Source organism: Trypanosoma brucei (assembly GCF_000002445.2).
Source record: "Trypanosoma brucei brucei TREU927 chromosome 11 chr11_scaffold01 genomic scaffold, whole genome shotgun sequence".
Lineage (NCBI taxonomy): Eukaryota > Euglenozoa > Kinetoplastea > Trypanosomatida > Trypanosomatidae > Trypanosoma > Trypanosoma brucei.
The window spans coordinates 900,078-922,028 of NT_165288.1; the positions used below are offsets into that span (position 1 = coordinate 900,078).

The window sequence follows — 21,951 nt, forward strand, 5'->3', positions numbered from 1 at the left end:
TTTCAGACGGAGGTCATCCGCTAGCTCGTATATTATAGTATGGCACGTTAAGGGATCGGTTCTTCCGCGGTGATCCTGCTTAAGGGGTCGTCTGGCAATCCATAGCTGCTTGGCGCTATCTGCAGATGGGCCGAGAAGTTGAGGAGCTGTCCAAGCTGAATGCATACCAGTGTCATATTCCACCGTAGCGAGGGGAGCCTATACTGTTGTCAATGTTGGGGGAGAAAGCAGGCATTTTCTCCCGATCTCATTTGGTTGATGTAGGTCCTGGAGTTTTTATATATGTTGGATATTGGGTGCGCTCGGCGTTGGAACCAAGGCAACTGTTTAGTATCATTCGCTAAAGTGCTAAGGGTCTTCCAGGTGAAGGGGAAACGCACAAATCACCCTCGAGAGGGCTGAATATATTTAGTGTTAACCAGGTAGAACAATCTATTCAACGGAGGCGATGACACTCATAGCAAAAAAAAAAAAAGAGATATCTGTCCACTCCTTTTGTTTTGCATGCGGGGACGACTGGATAATGATTCACTTTTTTTCTCCCCCCCCCCAGGGGCAGTGGGTTAATGCCTTATCATGCGGACCGCGTAAGACACCGGTGCTATTCAGGGACCGATTGAATTGTCGATGAATAGCCATTTTGTAGGTTAACACTTCGTTATTTTGCTGTGATTCATTTAAACCGCACGGAGCTTGAAGATTCTAGTGGCAGTGTCCGGAGCGGAACCGTGTGGGGAGGATGGGGGGAGACTTTTTTAAAAAAATTAAAGCAACTCTGTATTTCTGTGTGGAGGAACAGTCAGTGTGCCTGGTGGAGCAACAAGGTGCCAGCAGAATAACTCTGTTTCACTTGGAAAGTTTTTTTTTTTTGCTGTGAAGGACACGATGTAGAGTCTTACAGAATTACCCTGTTTCACAGGGTGGTAGGAGATGTAAATGAAATGAATGATGCACACTATGCATTTGGTATCTTTGAATGTGAATTTCGTAGTCCCCAAAGTTTATAGGTTTGTTTCGCAGCGTCATTACATCAGTTATACCACCGTTGTGCACGAAGCACGACAGTGTCGGTGGAAATGAACAGAAGAATTAAACGGATGAATGCATGACGTAATATCAAATTGAAGCGTGACGGCCGCTAGGAGGACAATTAAGGGGGTTATTAGGAAACACTATGATGTAGTAGAAGCGTGTGACAAACCTTGTTGCCCAAGCACCGGGATGCCGGCGACCCCATTCCTGACATCAGCAACACACTTGTTAAAAATATGTGCTAGCGCTGGGGGACTGTAGCTCATGTGAGCTTTGGAAGCGGCACCCAGAAGACGATATGCAGTCCGTTTAAATGCAACTTCTCAGTCATTTGATACAAACATAGGAGTTTCTCAGGGATGCCGGCGGTAGTTCTAAGCGAGATTTTGTTTACGGTGGCTTGTAATAGTGCTGCCACATGCTGAAATAGGGAAGTTTATGCCTTTTACCTAAGTGTTTGGAGCTACCGAATTTTTTTTGATGGCGTGGGATTTGGATTAATTCATGTGCTGTAGTTTCTCCTTTCCTCACTTTGCAGTGGGCAGCTGGGTAGGTACCGAGTGAATATTATATAAAAGTGCTGCATATTGATATATCCGGGAGACAAGACACACTACAGATGGTTCTGTATTCATCAATGATGGAAACCCTGTTGTAGGTGGCAGAGGAAGTCTTTATTTTGTTTCCCTTTAAATCTGTGCTGTTGATTACTTTCTGCGTCGTGCACCGTTACAGTTGTTTTAAAATTTAACTCTTCGTGATGATATCTTTCTTTATATCTGGTTTCGTTTGTTATTACAGCTCTGCACGTGTTTACTAAAAATCGCATTCTTTCTCGTAACGAGAATATATTTGCTAATTTAAGTTTAGTCCTCTGCTTTTTTTTTTGCGTTACGACAAAGGGGGTTCATATTAAATGTAGAGGAATAATGTTTTTCTGATTGCAGCAATATCTTTCCCTTTCTCCTTTCTTCTATTAGGGAGCCTCCGATGCTCGTTGTGGGGGCTTGTGGTTTATTACTCTTCTTGTTTTTATCCGTCGCTGCACGTAACGGAAGTTTCTGTTGGGTTGTGTTGATGCTACGGTGGTCTCCCGAGGGAATATGGGACAATATGCGTCACAAGTTATCGGGTTATCACAACAGCTTCTGTGTTCTTTTTTAAAAATCTTGCTTACCGCTACACGAGCATTGGACTACTTACGCGTTCTGTCTCACGTTTATGATTCTATATGCCTTTTTTTTGTTTTTGAAATGTGAAGCGGGGGTGCGGTATTTTTGCTTTAGGCGAGTGCTACGGCTCTCGTTGGTGAGAATTGCTCATACTGTGCTTGATTTTATAGGTACTTACATTTGCTTTAAGATACCATTTTTACTATTTATATGTTTTGGCTCAACCGTTGATCGAGATGGTTGTTTCCCTGTCCTTCTTGGGAGTCCGCGTTAAACGAGTGTCGGTGATGAATGTTCTGTAGCTCTGCTTTCCGTGAAGAGGTAATTCCGCGAAGTGACTCCCAACCATTTTTGGATTGACAGTTGCTGTGTGCATTAAATGTTCATGTATTCCTCGTAGTTTTGCCATTCTTGAACGTGGTCCCGTGCACGCGGTTGCGGCGCAGCATCCTCTGTATGACGTTGTAAAGATGTATCCCATTTACGCGCCAGTAAGAAACACAGGTGAGAAAGGATATGAGCTCACTTTGTTTGCTGGTGTGAATGTGACTCACATTGTGGTTATTCTTACTGCTCTGTGTTAATCTGGAATAATTATGAGATGATATCCTTCACGCTGCGTGTACCTGCAAAGGAGTTATTATTTCATTGTTGTCGCCTGAAACTTTTATTGACCGATTTCGTTGCAGCGCTCTTCATTTAAAGAGAAATTTTATTCACCTTTGCGTCAATTTATGCTTCTTTAAGTGTCGGTGCTTTTGTTCATGCCCTGCTTGCCCTGATCCAGTGTGTAACTTATATCAATGGCGAGGAGTGGGTTGTGGATTTTTTTGTATTCTAGTGATGCGCACTCCTATTGTTTGAACTGTCTAAGTTTACTGACAACACGTGCACACACATATGGGATACATTTAACATGTCACAAATTTCTTTTCAGCGTATATTCTTCACGTAACGTCGTCCCACGGGATGTCTCCACATATCCTTTTTGCGGTGGCAGGGTTTACTCCGACTTCTTATTGTTTTACACCCCGAGCTGCAACGACTTTTTGTTTACTTTCATTGGTGTGCGGTGTGGGTCTCGACGGGACATTTCCCTTCCGTACCCCCTTTTTTTTGGGGGGGGGGTGTATTTGAACCCGACCTCAAATTTTGTTGGCGACCAAAGTAGAGTGCAACGAGAAACTATTTTTTCCTACTCATTTGCTAATATATGCTATGACCAGGAGTGTAGAAGTTCAAATTTCACGAGGTAGATTTTTGTCATTTATTCCTTTTTTTTCTTTTTAGATGGGGTCACATGTGGTGATTGCAAATCATTTACCTCGTTTCATACTCATCTACCGGACGGGGACCGTCACGGAACTTGTGATAGTGAACTGTTGTGGAGGGGGCGCTGTTTATTGGGCTAGATCGTTCTTACTTTTTTTTTTAAATATTTTGTTGTATTATTTACGCCCATTCATCCTAAATATAGGAGTGGCGTGCATCTTCATCAGATTGGAGGACCCAATTGAAGTAGTGCTAATAATGGTTCGATGCGCAGACATTTCGAGCATAGGTATTTGGAACATTTTATGTAACTTTTGAAGTTGAATGTACTGTCTACAGCAGTAAACAGCTCAGGGATTGGATCACTGGTTGCTTCATGGTTGTAGAAAGTACTCTTATTCTTTGTTTTAAAAAAAGTAATGTGCACTCAACTGTTTAAGTTGCAGTGAGTGGCAATTGAGGCCATATCCGAATACTGAAATATCATTTGTTACCTTTCCCCCACTCCTAAAAAGTAGGCTAATCTGGTTGTTTATTAATACCGTCCTTCGAACCTTTTTTTAATGCTTATTACTGGTGTGAATATTGTCTGAATTGGTATATATATATATATATATATGTTGATTTAGAATTTCATCGTGTTTATTATAACCAGAGATGGTGACATCACCTTCTCTATTTCCCTCTTGTCACTGCCCACACTGTTTAATTCCTAAGTTTTTTGAGAAACATTCTATTAACATTGTGTTTTGACCTTAATTTCTACTTCTGTACTAGCTCCGACAGCCCAGGATGGTCAACTACCCGAAGAAAAAGAAGATGCACTGCCCTGATGAGCGGTGCAACGCTCACAAGAGCTTCAAGGTTGTGCAGTACAAGGCTGGCAAGGCGCGCCTGTACGCCCGAGGTAAGCGTCGCTACGACCGCAAGCAGTCTGGTTATGGTGGTCAGACAAAGCCCATCTTTCACAAAAAGGCGAAGACGACCAAGAAGATTGTTCTGAAGCTTCAGTGTTCTAACTGCAAATCGATTATCCAGAACGTGCTGAAGCGCACGAAGCACTTCGAGCTGAACGACAAAAAGAAGACTGGCAACAAGGACCCCACTTGGTAGGTTGTGCGGCGAGACTGATGACATCCGGTTTGAGCAGTATGAACTTTCTTTTTTTCTTTTCATCTTCTGTGTTCTAACTGTGTAATTACGATGGTGTATGAGCGCGCCGAGTTGGCAGGGTGTGCGCAATCTCTACTTTTCATTGCGTACAAGCATCATTATACCTCCTTTTAACAAAAATATCTTTATTTTACATACTTCTATTGCCATTTACTTTGGTGAAACTGAACTGTGACAAAACGCTATGAAGAATAACCAAGCACAATTAATTGTAAAAGCAGCGAGATTGGATTAAGGGGGAAAGATGATGGCATCTAACCTAGCATACATAAATCCCGGAGGGAAACAAGCCCGGAAGGCTAGTGCACTCGAGATAAATATGGTTGCCTCCCGTGGATTACAGGAAGTGCTCAAGACGAACTTGGGCCCCAGAGGCACAATGAAGATGCTCGTTTCAGGTGCTGGGCTTATTAAAATTACTAAGGATGGAATCACTCTTCTAGGTGAAATGCAGATTCAACACCCAACTGCTGTTTTCATAGCTCGCGCCGCCACTGCCGTCGATGACATCACTGGTGATGGGACGACGAGCGCAGTCCTTGTGATTGGTGAAATGATGCGGCAGTGTGAGAGGTACATCCAAGATGGTCTTCATCCTCGTATCCTGACGGAGGGCTTTCGACTTGCCCGCAACGAAGCAGTTAAATATTTGGAGGAAAGCGTCGTTGAGATCCCCGTTGCCACTCGTCGAGAATACCTCACAAATGTCGCTCACACTGCCCTCTCAACGAAGGTTAACGCACACATGTCGGTTCAACTGGCGGAGGCTGTGGTTGACTCTGTGCTCGCTGTTGTCCCCGAAGATGGAAGAGAAATTGATCTACATATGGTTGAGGTCATGCACATGAAGCATCGCCTGAGCTCGGATACTCGTTTTGTGAACGGGATTGTTTTGGACCACGGTGGTCGTAATGACAACATGCCAAAGTACCTGGAGAATGCCTACATTCTGGTCTGTAACGTTTCTCTTGAGTACGAGCGAAGCGAACTGAACACCGGTTTTTACTTCAAGGATGCGGCGGAGAAAGCGCGTATGGTTACCGCGGAGCGGAAGGTAACAGATGACCGCGTTAGGGACATCATTGCTCTAAAGAAACAGGTTTGCACGAAGGAAAATCAGCGCAGCTTCGTTGTAATCAATCAGAAGGGAATTGACCCGATTGCACTGGAGATGCTGTCCAAGGAGGGGATTTTGGCTCTACGGCGTGCCAAGCGTCGTAATATGGAACGCCTTATTCTGGCCTGCGGGGGTGAGGCCGTAAACACAACCGAGAACCTCACAGTGGATGTCCTTGGTGAGGCTGGACGTGTACAAGAGTACACATTGGGTGACGACAAGTACACCTTCGTGGAGGATGCGCGTAAGGGTCGGAGCTGCACATTGCTTGTCAAGGGACCCAATGATCACACTATTGCCCAACTCAAGGATGCCATTCGTGATGGTCTTCGTGCAGTCAAGAACGCTTACGAGAGGGGTGGCGTTCTCGCAGGCGCCGGCTCGTTTGAGGTGGCTCTTCACGACCATCTGACCCGTTATGCTGACACCGTGTCAGGTAAACAAAAAATTGGTGTTCGAGCGTACGCCGATGCCATCCTTGTCATACCGAAAACCTTGGCGGAGAACTCCGGCCTTGATGTTCAGCAGTGCCTTATTTCCCTGCAGGAGGCCAGCCGACGAGCACGCCAGGAAGGGCGCTGGGTGGGCCTTCGACTCGACACGGGAAGCACCGTTGACCCGCTAGCGGCTGGGATCCTGGATAACGTCCTTGTGAAACGAAGTATTCTAGAGACGACTGGAGAGATTGTCGCCCAGCTACTACTGGTAGATGAAATTATGAAGGCTGGGCGCCGCGGAGCCGGTGCCCCCCCGTCGCAGTAAAACAGTCGATCTATATTAAATTACCAGAAAAGAAAACAACACTGAGGAAAACAGCCTTTCAGCTTAATAGACAAAAGAAATGAAAAAGAAAATTAAGGCATAATTTTTTTAAAAGTGTGATTAACGCATAGGGGAAAATGAAAGTACTTTCGGCATAAGTTGGTTCGTGTTTCCCTGTGTGGATGGAGAGAGGCATCTTCACTTTTGTGTTTTTGCGTGTTTGTTTGTCCATGCGTCAAATGTGTGTTCAACAGTTGGGGTAACTGGGTTGAATCTGCAATTTTTTTGCGTTACCGTTTCGACGCTTCGCTTTGTCTTCTTGCGTGTCCGTAGGTGGAACGATTAAGCAACGAGAAGAGGAGTTACGTAAATCAAACAAGCAAACTAAGGAAAGGAACCCCGATGGCGAAGGGCGACAAGGAAGAGGCACCCGTCGATAGGCGTGTTCAGTGGCTTGAGCAGCGCATCATTACCGGGTTAAAGGCCAAACCGGTAGAGACGCGTAAGCTCATTGACAATGAGGAGAGCCGTGGGCAGATTACTGAGTTTCTTGACACAACGGATGCTCAGCACCTGTATGTATACCAGCAGTCTGGTGGGCTGCTTGTTGCTCGCATAGACGCACCGGAGGAACTTAAGAAAAAGGGCATGTATTTCTCCAAGAAGAAGCGTGAGAGAATTAGTGACGAGCAACACATGAGGGGATGTATTGTCTTTGGTGATCTGTGTCCCGACGCACTTAACGGTCTCAATTCGGTGACGCGGAACGTTTACGCGGAACTCATTAAGAAAGAGAAGCGGAATGTAAGTCAGATACCTGATGTTGCTGTTGCGGAGCTTATGGAGGACACTAACAAGCTCTTGGCGCATATGTTAGTGACACTTGGGCTTAGTCAAGGAAAAACTCTCCTTCCCTTGCCTCCCGTACAACTACCGTCGAGGGTTGGCGATGGCCCCTTTGATTCAGAGTTCATTTATCAGCTAGAGAGCTCCATCATTGCTTGGACAACGCAAATCCGTGCGGCGATAGATTCATCCCCAGAAGATATGATTGACTGTGGCTCTGAAAAAGGGATACATCCCGGACCACTCAACGAGATAGCCTTTTGGAAAGGTAAAGTGGATAATTTGGCCAACTTGGAACAGCAGTTGTACTCTGTGAAGGCGCTGAAGATTTTAGTAATCCTGAAAAAGTCTCAGAATGGTTACTACCAACCATTTTCTCAGCTCATGAGCGAGCTTAAAGAGGCATCTATCGAGGCACGGGACAATTACCGCTTTCTCAAACCAATCGAAGACGAATTCGCCGCCATGTGCCCCACCTCTCCGGGTCATTTGGAGTTTACCCAACTAGCGTCGAGCGGAACCTTCCAGAGGCTTTTCCACTATCTGTTTCTTTTGTGGACTCAGTCGGGATTCTACAACACATCGACGAGGTTGGTCGTATTGCTTCGTCAAATGTGCAACGATCTCATTTCTATGGCAATTGAGTATGTGAACGTTGAGGAGTTTGCAAAAGGCTTTGAGAAAAAAGATGCCATTGCACGACTTGCAGAAACTCTCTCTATTTGTGGCCAGTTCAAGGCAACATATTTCCACTACAAGTCCCATGTAGCAACAGTGGCGAAACCTTGGAACTTCCAAAATTCTGCCTTCTTCTCGCGACTTGATGTTTTTCTGGAACGGTGCCATGATCTTATGGACATTATGGAGACGGCTGTTCTATTTGACAAGATGGAGAATATCAAGGTTGGTGGTACGAAGAGCGTACTGCACACCAGGGAAGCAGAAGAAATTAAGGCCGAATTTGATACTGCCTATTTCAAATTCTATGGTGTCGAGTACAACTTGCTGGTTCCTGACGAGACGCGATTTGAGGCCGATTACTGCGAAATTCGGGACACAATTCGTGAACTCGAACGGAGACTCGGCACGATCCTCGTAACCACTGTTGACGACGCCAAAGCTATCTCAGAGGTATTCAAGGCGGTTGACACGTTTGACGGATTTACTGATCGCACTGTTGTTCAGATGGAGTGGTCAAAGAAGCAAAAGGTTGTCTTAGAGAGTTTCTACCAGGATCTTATCGAGGCCCAGGAGACATTTTATCAGGGTGACTCGTCCGCAGCTTATCCCAACATACCACCACTTGCAGCGGCCGTAGTCAGATGCAGTGCCCTGTTGGACCGAATCAACGAATCTTACTCTCGTGTCAGCGAACTTTCCAGTGCTGTTCTTGAAAGCGAGGCTGGTAAGGAAACTATGGACCTGTACGAGACGCTGAAAGATACCCTGAAAGAGGCTATCCGCAAGAAATATGAGTCGTGGTGTGGTGACGTTGGGCATATCAGTATGGAAAAGCTTAAGTTACCGCTGTTGGAGGTGGACGAAAGCAATAAACTAAAGGTCAACTTTGATGATGCGCTTGTGAAGACACTGAGAGAGGTGTACTATTTGGAGGTGATGAATTCTTTTGATGCTCGTGATCGGCAGAAGCTTGAGGTCCCCCCTGAAGTTCAATCCGTTTTTGAGAGGCGTGAGAAGTACCGCTCTCAGACTATAATGCTCGAGCACGTTAGCACGACTTACAACGGCTTTATGAGTTCTCTGCGTCACGAAGACGAGAGACCGCTTATCCAAGCCGAGTTAACTGCCTTTGAGAGTGTAATTCAACGGGGAACGACGGAAGTGCGGTGGCAGGATGGGGACGAAGTTGACGCATTCATTGACCTCGTTCTGAAGAAGGTGGATGCAATCAGCCGTGTCGTTACATCTTTCCATTCCAATGTTCAGCAGATGGTAGAGTCGTTGGAAGAATATCGCAGGACCGATAAGCTTTTGCCCATGAATCGCGCGGATGGGGCGAAGACAATGTCTGAGCATGAACTGAGGAAAACCTTTGAAGAACACTTCAAGAAGAGACATCGCGATATCGCTGAGAGAGGGGAGTGCATTCATGCACTGCTAAATGAGAGCTTTGAAGCAGTCAACGAGCTCAAACGGAGTGAGGGCTCGCCTCTGGTTTCCCGTGATTCTGAGGATTGGCAGAAGTATGTGTCATATGTGGATGGCGTCGTGACAAAGGCAATAAATGAATCGGTCATCCACTCTCTGACGTGTGTGCGGGATCAGCTCGACCCCGAGTGGATATCAGAGAATGAAGGTACTCCGTTGGTGGACGTACGGCTGATTATTACAAAGGGGGGGCCAAATGTAACTGTGTGCTCACGATACGAGCCACACATCGATTGCGAAGGATCCAGTGAACACTCTATTCGAAGCATAGTGAATAGCTTCATAGCAAACGTCGGGGCGGGAGCTGGGCTCATTAAACCGTTGGTTGACGGCCGCAGCTATTCCGAAGAGGCAGACAATAATGAGGATGTCCAACGTCTGAAGGGTGAGATCGATGCGCTCTTGCGTCAAAACTTCGAGGCTTGTGAGGAGTATCGTTGCAGTTTTGATGAGTTCAAGCATCTGTGGGAGACCAACAGGAAGGCATCCTTCGCAGCCTTCTTGGAGAAGGACCAAGTCACCAAGTTCCACTCCAGTTTAACGGACGAGGAAAGCGTCAAGGAAGTCGCACCCGTTTCCAAGGAGTACTTCGGCGTTAGCCTGCAAGACTTTGACAAGGCCATCACAGAATACGAGCGTATCGGTTCGAGGATCAATGCCACAGAAGAAAGGCACATTGAAGGGTTTGTGTCAATTGACGTAAAGCCTCTTCGCGCAGCCTTGCGTGACACATGTAAAAAGTGGAAGGATATGTTCTCTGACTACTTAATGAACAAGATTAAGTCCAATCTTGAAGATCTTTATGCTTTCATGAACGAAGCAGATGAGGGTTTAGACGTCGAAGTTCTTGATGGTAATGTGGAGTCGTTGAAGTGCGTTATGAGGTGGATCAGAGATTGCCGAAGAATGAATAAGGAGGTGATGGGCGACGATGAAGGCGGCGAGACTGGAGGAATGTTTGCCCCCATTCAAGCGGCGATACGTATGCTGAAAAGTCACGCGAATACTTCATCCTCACTTGATGTCGAACTAGCGAATATTGAGAAGCTTGAAGAGCTCCGGAAGCCGGCACCCGAGCAATGGGTCGCACTTAATAAGAAGGCACTGAACGTACGGGCGCAGAACTCCATTGTCCAGGACAGGGAGGCAGAGAAGGTGAAAGAGCAGGTTGTGCTATTTGAGGAATCACTGCGTCAGGAGGCGGCGGAATTTAAGCAGTTGAACCTCTTTAGCTACGCCATTGACAGAGAGATTGTCTACATCGAGCTGGATAAAACTTACAACCACTTCTTGGATATTGAGAAAGAGGCAAGGAAACTCCAAGACTTGCAGGAGTTGTTTGATTTAAACCCATCCCTTTTTAAGGAAATACGAGAATGCCGAGTTGAGTTGATGATGCTAAAACAGGTGTGGGATCTTAATGAGCACGTCATGTCCCAGTTTACTGACTGGATGAAGTCAACGTTTAAGGATGCTGATGTTTCGTTGTTTGAAGATGAATGCAAAAAGCTGTCAAAGCAGCTTCAGCAGCAGCCCTTGAAGGTAAAATCCTGGGAGTGCTTCAAGGGCGTTGATGAACAGGTGCGTAACATGAGGACATCACTTCCCCTTTGTCAGTCTCTTAGTTCACCAGCTATGCGTCCCCGGCATTGGAACTTACTAGTTACGACAACAAAGCAACCCGGCAGTATCGACCCTGATGCAAGTGACTTCACGCTCTCAAAACTGTTTGCGCTCGGTCTCCACAAGTTTTCCGACGAGGTGGCGAATATTGTTGAGAAGGCCGAAAAGGAACTGCGCATTGAAACTAACCTGAACAAACTAATCGGAATATGGGAAAAGATGATTTTTACGTACACTGTGGATGAGCAGCTGAACACCCACCTACTGGGTGCTGTTGATGATGTCGTGGAGCAGTTGGAAAACGACAACAACGCTCTCTCTTCCATGCTCTCCGACCGGTTTGTGGAGCATTTCTACGACAAGGTACTCCTGTGGCAGAAGAATCTCGGTATGGTGGACACTTGCACTGGTAAGTGGGTGGAGATACAAAGGCAGTGGATGAATCTTTTCCCCATCTTTGTGTTGTCTGCTGACATCAAGGAGCAGCTGCCGGAGGATGCAAAGAACTTTGCCGAAGCAGATCGCGTTTTTCGACTGCTCATGAGTAAGGCCCACAAGTACACCAACGTCATTGAGGTTGTTTGCAGTGATGTCTTGAAAAATGAGGTGGGACGGGACGAAGGACTCGAGCACACCCTCAATTACATACAGAGTATCCTTGTTCAGTGTGAGAAATCTCTTGCTGATTACCTCGAAACCAAGCGCAAAATATTCCCGCGCTTCTTCTTTGTGTCTGCCACTGACCTTATCGACATCCTTTCTAAGGGTTCGGATCCGCGGGCGGTGATGGTGCATATGAGCAAGATTATTGACTCAGTCGACACCTTCTCTTTTTCGGATAATCCCAATCCCCAGGCTGGACCGAAAGACGCATACGAAATGATATCCGTACAAGGGGAGAAGGTGGCTTTGGCAGAAGATTTCACATGCGAAGGCCCCGTTGAAGTGTGGCTGAATGGTCTCATTGGTGCGATGTGCAAGGCCGTCAAGAAGCAAATCAAGGAGGCGAATGCGAGCTACGTTGAGAAACCACGTAATGAATGGATCTACCAATATCCCTGCCAGGCGGTTATTGTGGCATCGCGTATTTGGTTTACGACTGAGGTCCACCAAGCGTTTATTCAAATAGAGGAGGGAAATGATATGGGTATGAAAGATTTGCTCAAAAATCAGAAGGTCCAACTCGACAGCTTGATCAAGGAGGTACTAGTTGACCGAACGTCAAATGAGCGTAAGATGCTGGTCCATCTCATTACCATCGACGTCCACAATCGCGACATCGTTCAAACGATGGTTGATGAACGTGCTGACGCTGTTGACGCTTTCTGTTGGCAATCGCAGCTTCGCTATTACTGGGATGATGCGAAGGGCAACGAAATTAGGATAGCAGATGCTGAGTTTATCAATGGTTACGAATACATCGGTTTGTGTGGCTGTCTGGTGATCACAAAGTTGACCGATAGGTGCTATATCACCCTAACTCAGGCCCTTAGGCTCAAGAAAGGCGGTGCACCCGCTGGCCCTGCCGGTACGGGTAAGACGGAGACCACAAAGGATCTTGCGAGGAACATGGGTATTGCGTGCTATGTGTTCAACTGCTCAGATCAGATGAATTACATTACCCTTGGGCAAATTTTCAAGGGGTTGGCGATGTCTGGTTCCTGGGGTTGCTTTGACGAGTTTAATCGTATCTCCATCGAGGTGTTATCTGTCGTTGCTACTCAGGTTGGTTCCATTCTTAATGCACTGAAGGAGCAGAAGAAGCGGTTCCGCTTCATGGATGAGGAGATTTCAATCACACCCTCGGTGGGTATGTGGATTACCATGAATCCGGGTTATGCTGGTCGTACAGAACTTCCCGAAAACATCAAATCGCTCTTCCGACCATGCGCTATGGTCGTCCCTGACCTCAAAAATATTTGTGAAATTATGTTGGCTGCTGAGGGCTTTGGTGACGCCAAGGATCTCGCATTGAAGTTTGTCACCCTTTACCGTCTAAACAAAGAGCTTCTCTCACCTCAAGACCACTACGATTGGGGTCTCCGTGCGGTCAAGTCTGTGCTTTACATTGCTGGTGCTCTGAAGCGCGGCGATCCGGACATCCCTGAGCGCAATGTATTGATGCGTGCGTTACGTGACACCAACATGGCTAAACTTAGCAAAGATGATGTGTACGTCTTTATGGGACTTATCCGTTCCCTCTTCCCCAACTTGGATGTGCCTAAGAAGGACAAACCAGAACTTGCCGCAGCTTGCAAGGAAGTATGCCGTGAGCAGGGGAACCTTCCGGGTGAAAACGATATCTTCATCCTAAAGTGCGTGCAGTACGAAGAGCTGTTACACGTGCGCCACTCCGTGTTTGTCCTTGGACCTGCGGGTAGTGGTAAGACGGAGTGCTGGCGATGCCTCCAGGGTGCTCTCACAAAGCTGCATAAGGATGAGTGGAAGGCGAAAGCGGTGGCATCTTGCCTTAACCCTAAGGCAATCACATCTAATGAATTGTACGGCTACTTTACGCCAAACAAAGAGTGGCGTGACGGTGTCTTGTCTACAATCTTTCGTGACTACGCATTGGAATCAAAGAAGAGACGCAACATGAAGTGGATCGTTTTGGATGGTATCATTGACGCAGAATGGATTGAATCGATGAACACTGTGATGGACGACAACAAGATGCTGACACTTGTGTCCAACGAGCGTATTCCGTTGACAGACTCCATGCGTATGATTTTTGAAGTTTCCCACCTTCGTAACGCTTCTCCAGCCACTGTTTCTCGCGCTGGTGTTGTATTCATCAATGAATCCGACCTTGGTTGGGGGCCCTTCAAGGACAAGTGGATAGCATCAAGGGACAGACGTGAGGGAGCGATGTTTGACAGTCTGTTTGATAAGTACGTTCCGTTCGTTTTTGAATTCTGGAAGCGTAGCATGAAGCCCATCGTTGCTGTTATGGACATCAATGTCGTACAAACTATCTGTTTCCTTCTAGAGGGTATATTTGGGCGGATGCAACAAGAAGAATTATCAAAGAACCCGAATGTATTCGATGTGTGTGAGAAGTACTTCGTGTTTGCCGTTATTTGGGCCTTTGGAGGGCCACTTCCGGGCTCAGACGGGCGCGTGGATCAGCGTATGAACTTTTCCAACCAGTGGAAGAAGGAGTTCCCTAATATGAAGATCAGTGACACAGGTTCTGTCTTTGACTTTTATATTGATAAGAAAAAGGATGAGAACGGGGTTTATCAGTACGAGTGGCGGCCATGGAGCGAGCTTGTGCACCCATACGTACCCGATCCGGACAGGCAGCTTTCCACGGTTTCTGTGCAAACTGCCGACGGTGTCCGCATGTCGCACCTCATGAGTTTGCTTGTGGATAATGCAAAGTCCGTTATGCTCGTAGGAACTGCGGGAACAGGTAAGACGAACTTGATCATGTCAAAACTTAGATCGTTGAACGGTGAAGAAACACTTTTCCGTGTAGTTGCCTTTAACGCGCGAACGTCGTCGAGTGGTCTTCAAGCAGTGATGGAACAGTCATTGGAGAAGCGCTCGGGTCGTACGTATGGACCGTTTAATCGCAAGAAGCTTGTCTTCTTCCTTGATGACATGAACATGCCTGCACCAGACAAATATGGAACACAGGAGGCCATTGCTCTACTGCAGCAACACGTCAACTACGGCTTCTGGTATGACCGTGTTAAGATTATTCAAAAGGAAGTGGTTGATTTGCGTTATGTTGGCGCAATGAACCCCAAATCCGGTACGTTCACCATCTTAGACCGTCTGCTGAGGCACTTTGCTCTCTTCTCGACCAACATGCCTGAGCGAGCGGATTTGGTGAGTATCTACGGTCAAATTCTTCAAGCGCACACAAAGGACTTCCCTCGCGATATACGCGACGCGTTCACCAAGATAATTACGAATGCAACTATCGAGTTGCACCATTTGGTGGCCAAACAGTTCTTTCCGACCGCCGTTAAATTTCACTACCAATGGAACATGCGTGAAATGTTCAATATATTCCAGGGGCTCTGCAAATCTCATCCAAAGATTCACACTACTCCCTTACAAATGGCTCGCCTCTGGGCTCACGAGTGCAATCGTACTTTCCGCGATCGTATGTCGGAGACAGAGGATATGAATCGCTTTGATGCGCTGTTTGTTGAGGTGATTTCCCGCGCCGGTTTCACTGACATCCAACCGAAGGATGTGCTCCAGGAGCCACTGCTCTGGGGTCCCTTCCTTACGTCTTCCGAGGGTGAAGAAAACGTGTACGAAGAGTTCACTGTGGACGCGGCACAATCATATCTCATCAAAAAGTTGGATGAGTACAACGATAACTACGCTCGTATGGACCTTGTTCTGTTCAACCAAGCTGTGGAGCACCTCTGTCGCATTGCTCGTATTACGTCGAATCCCCGTGGTAACGCGCTACTTGTTGGTGTCGGTGGTTCTGGCAAACAGTCGCTTGCACGTTTGGCTTCTTATATTAATGGTCACGACATTTTCCAGATTCTTGTGACGAGTAGCTATGGTATCGCTGAGTTCCGTACGGATATGCAGGAACTCTACCGCAAGTGTGGTTTGAAGGGATATCCTTTCGCCTTCATCATCACCGACACCCAGATAGTATCTGAAGACATGCTCGTTTACCTGAACGATATGCTTGCTAGCGGAAATGTCCCAGAGATGTTTAACCAAGATGAGCGAGAAGGTATTGTGGGATCCATAATGAACGAGGTTAAGGTTGCCGGTTATGCGGACTACTCCAATCCAGATACCTGTTGGGAGTACTTCATCAACAAGGTGAGGTCGCACTTGCATATCATTCTCTGCTTCTCCCCTGTCAGTAAACATTTTGCTGTCTGGTGCCGGCAGTTCCCTGCACTCGCCAATACAACCGTCATTGACTGGTTTCTGCGTTGGCCAGAGCAGGCTCTCAAGTCCGTCGCAAATCGCTTCTTATCGAAGATCGAGCTTGGCGGGCCGGAGATGACAAAGAATATCGCTGACTTCATGGCTTTCTGTCAGGAGAAGGTGACGGAGATGTGTGAAGAATATTATGTTCAGGAGAAGCGACATGCTTACACAACCCCCAAGTCGTTCTTAGAGCTTATCGCTTTTTATAAGGAATTGCTTGGGAGAAAAAGAGAAGACCTCAACGACAAAACGCAGCGCTTGGTTAGTGGTATTGACAAAATCAAGGAAGCTGGAGTTCAGGTCGCGGCTCTGCAAGAGGTCCTCCATCGCGAGAGCCAAGAGGTGGAAGATGCGCGTCAGAAGACCGCAGCACTGATGGAAACTGTGGGAAGGGAGAAGGCAATTGTGGAGGAACAAAGTACGATTGCTGCAAAGGAGGAGGAGAAAACCAATAAAATCGTTGCAGAGGTCGAAACTTTTGAGAGAATGTGCTCTGAGGATTTGGCCAAGGCCAAACCGCTCGTGGAGGAGGCCCTCGCTGCCCTCGATACGCTCGACAAAGCGTCAATATCAGAACTTAAAAACCTTGGTAAACCCCCTGTGGACGTGCAAATGGTAGCCATTTGTGTTCGCGTGCTGACATCTAACCCGCGTGCTATTCCTTCTGTAAAGAACCGCACGTGGGCGGAGTGCAAAAAGATGATGAACCAGGTCGATCGTTTCCTAGCAGAGTTGAAGGGATTTGACGTGAACAACATCCCGCAGGTTTGCATTGACCAGATTCAGATGTATATCACAAACCCTGCGTTCGACCCCGAAATCGTGAAGACGAAGTCATTTGCTGCAGCAGGTTTGTGTAAGTGGGCTGTCGGTATCAACAAATACCACTTAGTCCGGTGTGAGGTTCGCCCCAAGGAGGAGCGGCTTGCTGAAGCACAAGAGCGCTTGCACCAGAGCAAAACTGCGCTCAAGAAAGTTCAAGACAAGGTGGCTGATCTCAATTCGAAGCTTCAGGCGCTGATTGCGCAGTATGATGAAGCAGTGGAGTCTGCCAACGCGATTGAGAGGAAAGCGAAGAAGACGATGCTAAAGATGGAGCTTGCTCAACGTCTGGTGTCTGGTCTTGCCGATGAAAGTGTTCGATGGGGAGATACTATTGAGCAGTTACGAAAGGCAGCGGACCTTCTGGTGGGTGATGTGCTATTGGGCGCTTCATTTGTTTCTTATATTGGACCATTCTCAAAGGTCTTCCGTGAGCGTATCGTAACTGAGGAGTGGCTTCCTATGGTCAAGCAGTTGGGTATACCGATGACGGAGGACCTTGATATCACCATGAATGTTCTCACATCCGAGGCGGCGGTTGCGTCCTGGAACAACGAGGGGCTTCCCTCGGATAAAGTTTCCACGGAGAACGGTGCCATTGTGACTAACTGCACGAGGTGGCCTTTGATCATCGATCCACAGCTTCAGGGCGTGAAGTGGATTCGCACGCGTGAGGAGAAGAATGGCCTGAAGGCTATCCAAACCACTCAGAAGACGTGGCAACGCACCCTGCAGACGTGTATTGAGGAGGGGCTTCCTTGTCTTATTGAGTCGCTTGGTGAGTTCATTGAACCTGTGTTGGATGGTGTTCTCAGCAGGCAGACATTCAAAAAAGGTGGTCGTCTTTTCATTAAACTTGGCGCAACTGAGGTAGAGTATAACCCCAACTTCCGATTATTTTTGCAGACTAAGCTTGGTAACCCAGCATACGGTCCAGAGGTTAACGCACAGACGACTCTAATTAACTTCATGGTGACGGAAGTTGGCCTTGAAGACCAGTTACTTGCAGTTGTTGTTAACCAAGAGAGACCGGACTTAGAGAAGAAGCGGGGTGCATTACTTCGGCAAATGAACACTATGACAATTGAGCTACAGAAGTGCGAGGATGGACTTCTTTATGAGTTAACCAACGCAACCGGCGACATATTGGAGAACATATCCCTTATCGAGAACCTGGAGAACACGAAAAAGAAAGCAAAGGATATCAATATATCGTTTGCTCAGGCGGTATCCACTCAGAAAGATATTGCGCAAAACCGTCTCACATACACTTCTGTCGCTGTGCGTGGTTCGCTTCTGTTCTTCCAGATTGATCAGCTTTGGAAAATCGACCACATGTATCAGTACTCACTGGAGGCTTTCATGGTGGTGTTTAACAAAGCGCTGGCAAAGGCAGTACAACCAGAAGATAAGAAGGACGTGGCGAAGCGTGTGGAAAATGTCCTCCGATCCATTATGGAAACAGTCTTTGCGTATGTCTCACGTGGTTTGTTCGAACGCCACAAGCTAATCCTTTCCAGTTTGCTTACCTTCGCAATTCTTCAACAACAAGGTGAGATCGATTCGAAACAGCTGGACTTCCTTCTGCGTGGCAAAAAGAAGACGGGTATATTGAGACCTGAAACCGTTGTGGAATGGTGTCCTGAACCTAACTGGGCTGCAGTGCAAGCCCTTGCCGATGTGGAGGGATCAGTGCCACCGTTCAATCTGTTGCCCGGAGATGTCACGGAAAACAACCGTTGGAGGCAGTGGGCCGAAACCGAGAAACCAGAGGAGGAAAAGATGCCGTCAGAGTGGAAGAATTTAACTCAATTCCAACGCCTTCTCGTTCTCCGGTGTCTGCGTCCTGATAGGCTAACAGCTGCCCTCGAGACTTTCGTTTGCGACAGCATCGGCCGCTTCTTTGTTTCGGATCAGGCCGTTGATATATCTGTTTCTATCAACGAGTCTACAACGACGACACCGCTCTTCTTCATTCTTTCCCCCGGTGTAGACCCGGTTCGTGCGGTAGAGGAGGCTGGTCGCAAGCTTGGTTTCACGTATGATAATGAACGGCTCTTCAACGTTTCACTAGGCCAAGGTCAAGAGGTTGTAGCTGATCGGGCTCTGGAGCGGTGCTTTCTGCATGGTGGATGGGCGCTGCTGAATAATATCCACCTTGTCGAGAAGTGGCTTCGGGGTTTGGAGCGACGGTTGGATAGTTATGCAGAAATATACACTCGCATGGCACAATTACGAAAGGAACGTGACGAGAAGCGTGCTGCAGAACAAAAAGTGATGGAAGATTCTGGGAGTGAAAAGGCCACAAGTCTTGCTGGAGATGATGATGATGAGGCGCAAAAGTCTGTAGACGGTTCAACCGTCAAAGAGGAAAGGGCAGATGATGCTGAGGCGGATAAATCGAACGAAAGCAACTCGAAACATTTGGGTGAAGAGGTGGCAGAAGGAAAGGAGGATGACGATGATGACATTCCCTTTGAAGGCCCCAAAGGACATCCGCAGTTCCGTGTATTCCTGAGCGCGGAGCCCTCCAACGTAATTCCCATCGGCATTCTTCAACGCTCCATTAAGCTTACATCCGAACCTCCTACTGGTATTCGCTCCAACATCGTTCGTGCATTGAGCAACTTCAGTGATGAGCCGTGGGAGAGGAGCGCAAAACCGACAGAGTTCCGTTGCATCATGTTTTCTATGTGCTTCTTCCATTCTGTCGTTGTGGAGCGTAAGAAATTTGGTCCGCTGGGCTGGAACCGTGTGTATCCTTATAATGCTGGAGACTTGACCACATGCTTGGAGGTTGCTGCCAACTACATTGAGGACAGGCCAAAGGTACCGTGGGAGGATTTGCAGTACGTTTTTGGTGAGATTATGTACGGCGGACACATTACGGACGATTGGGACCGTGTATTGTGTATGGCATACCTGCGTACATTCCTTGTGCCCGAGTGTTGTGATGGACTTCAGCTGGCCCCAGGAATCGAAGTACCCGCTCCAATGAGTTACAACGAATACATCGATTGGTTGGTTAATGGCGAGGACTTCCCCGCGGAGTCTCCGCTCCTCTTTGGTTTGCATCCTAACGCAGAGATCAACTATAGAACTGTGCAAGCCGATGTCCTCTTTCGTACAATCAATGAACTGCAACCCAAAAAGCACGCCGGAGGAGATTCGCTCAGCCCTCAGGAAGTTGTCCAGCAGAAGATTGACGAGCTTCGTGAGCGACTTCCAGAACGGCACAATTTGCAGGACTTGTCGGAGCGGTTGGAGGATGAACGGTCGCCGCAGCAGCACGTGTTCTACCAAGAGTGCGAGCGCATGAACGTCCTTATTTCAGCGCTGAAGGTATCACTGGAGGAATTAGATCTTGGTCTTAAGGGTGCCCTTTCGATGACCGCTGTTATGCAGACGTTGTTTGATGAGATATATCTCGACAAGCTTCCAGCCGTATGGGAGAAGGTTTCCTTCCTCTCTTTGCGAGCTCTTGGGTCGTGGATGGAAAACTTCCTTCTTCGTAACGATCAGTTGGTGAACTGGACCGGCGAACTGCAAACTCCGAAGGTAACGAACATCGCGCTCTTTTTCAATCCCATGTCTTTCCTCACTGCCATTATGCAAACTACATCCATCGTAAACAGCTTCGATCTTGATCAGATGTCACTCGTGGTTGACGTTCTAAAGAAGTCTGCGGATCAGATCGAGACGAGTGCCCGTGACGGTTGCCATGTGTCCGGTCTCTCCATGGAAGGTGCCCGCTGGGACACGAGCACGTCTTGCATTGAGGAGAGCAGAATGAAGGAATTGTATCCAAAGATGCCCATCCTGACGATCCGTTCGTTACCACTCTCTAAAATCGACCGACGTGACCAGTACGAATGCCCAGTTTACAAGACACAGCAACGTGGACCCGGTTTCGTCGTCGGTTTCTGGTTGAAGACGAAGCAGCCAGCTAAGAAATGGACTATTGCTGGTGTGGGTCTTATCCTTGATGTGGTGGAGTAAATGAGGAATAAAGTTACCAATTACAAGAGGCAAAAAAGGTGGAAAGATGTGTGTGAATACTTATGCACACAGATGTATATATGTCTATGTATACGAGTTGTGGGGATATGTTGAGATTTTTGTGCTTTCGTATGGCTATGAGGCTGCCCCATTTTTTAATCATTAACCCCCCCCCACCGAAAGATAGATGCCCCTTGATGAATATTTTGTATTTTTTTCCGTTTGTCACTGTGTTTAGTCCACATGGATGGATTACGGGGGGTGATGTTTGACCTTGTTTGACATTGTCGCCTACTATTTTCGTGCAGTGACGGCACTGCGGATACCATTATTAGAGCTTCATTCTAATTTTTTTTATTTGTAGAGGAGGCTCTTTCGTAGTCCTCTGTGTACCCACGTGCAGCACACACGCGTTGCGTGGGCGTGCCTGGGGATGTGCCACCGTTCCGTGGTTGATGATGTTCTCTGTAACTGAAACTGTCCAACCCACTGTTCGCTTTAATTTGATACTTTTCTCGTTTCATTCTTTTTTTTTTTGCGTTGTGGTGTGACCGCTCCTTTAGGTGGAGCAATCAAAATGTTTATACCTCTCTAGGTTATAGTTTCGTGTCCCTGTTTATATACGTGTACGCATGCATGTGTCTCCTACAGGGAGACAGGGGTCGCGTCCGCTGAGGGTGATGCATTGCTGTGTCGTATGGAGAGGTTCATTTGCTGCATCCCCGTTTATGTTTTTCCATGAAGCTTGAGTCGATTCACATGTGCTTCAGGGAAAGATAGCGCCTGTGGAGTGAGGGGTGGGTTGTTACACAAGCTGTACATCGCAGCCCTGGGGATCGTGTCAAATTTGTCATCTTAAGTCGTCACGTAATTTGGTGAACTATTATTGTCCAGCCTGCGTACACGTGAACGAGGACGGTGCGCACTGCAGAGTCCCCGCATTTTGGAATGGGGTTTAAAATACGTCGCTCAATTTCACGGCAGCCGTGCTATTAGTGATGTTATTTGATTGTCTGTTACTTCACATAAATGTATATTACGTGG

General features: G+C 47.3%; 3 protein-coding genes across 3 annotated transcripts, besides 1 other annotated feature; all 3 read left to right on the forward strand.

Moving 5' to 3' along the window:
• The first annotated feature begins 4,074 nt into the window (after positions 1–4,074).
• Positions 4,075–4,095: a microsatellite.
• Positions 4,096–4,268: 173 nt separating this feature from the next.
• Tb11.02.0740 (60S ribosomal protein L44) lies at positions 4,269–4,589 on the forward strand (the record flags this gene model as incomplete). Its single annotated transcript, XM_823312.1, has 1 exon — positions 4,269–4,589. The coding sequence occupies one exon, from the start codon at positions 4,269–4,271 to the stop codon at positions 4,587–4,589; it is 321 nt and encodes a 106-aa protein (XP_828405.1).
• A 304-nt stretch (positions 4,590–4,893) lies between these two features.
• Positions 4,894–6,528, forward strand: Tb11.02.0750 (t-complex protein 1 subunit zeta; the record flags this gene model as incomplete). The annotated part of the gene is made up of 1 exon (XM_823313.1): positions 4,894–6,528. One exon carries the CDS (start codon positions 4,894–4,896, stop codon positions 6,526–6,528), a length of 1,635 nt encoding a protein of 544 aa, XP_828406.1.
• A 402-nt stretch (positions 6,529–6,930) lies between these two features.
• Tb11.02.0760 (dynein heavy chain, putative) lies at positions 6,931–20,907 on the forward strand (the record flags this gene model as incomplete). The annotated part of the gene is made up of 1 exon (XM_823314.1): positions 6,931–20,907. The coding sequence occupies one exon, from the start codon at positions 6,931–6,933 to the stop codon at positions 20,905–20,907; it is 13,977 nt and encodes a 4,658-aa protein (XP_828407.1).
• Between the last annotated feature and the right edge of the window lie 1,044 nt (positions 20,908–21,951).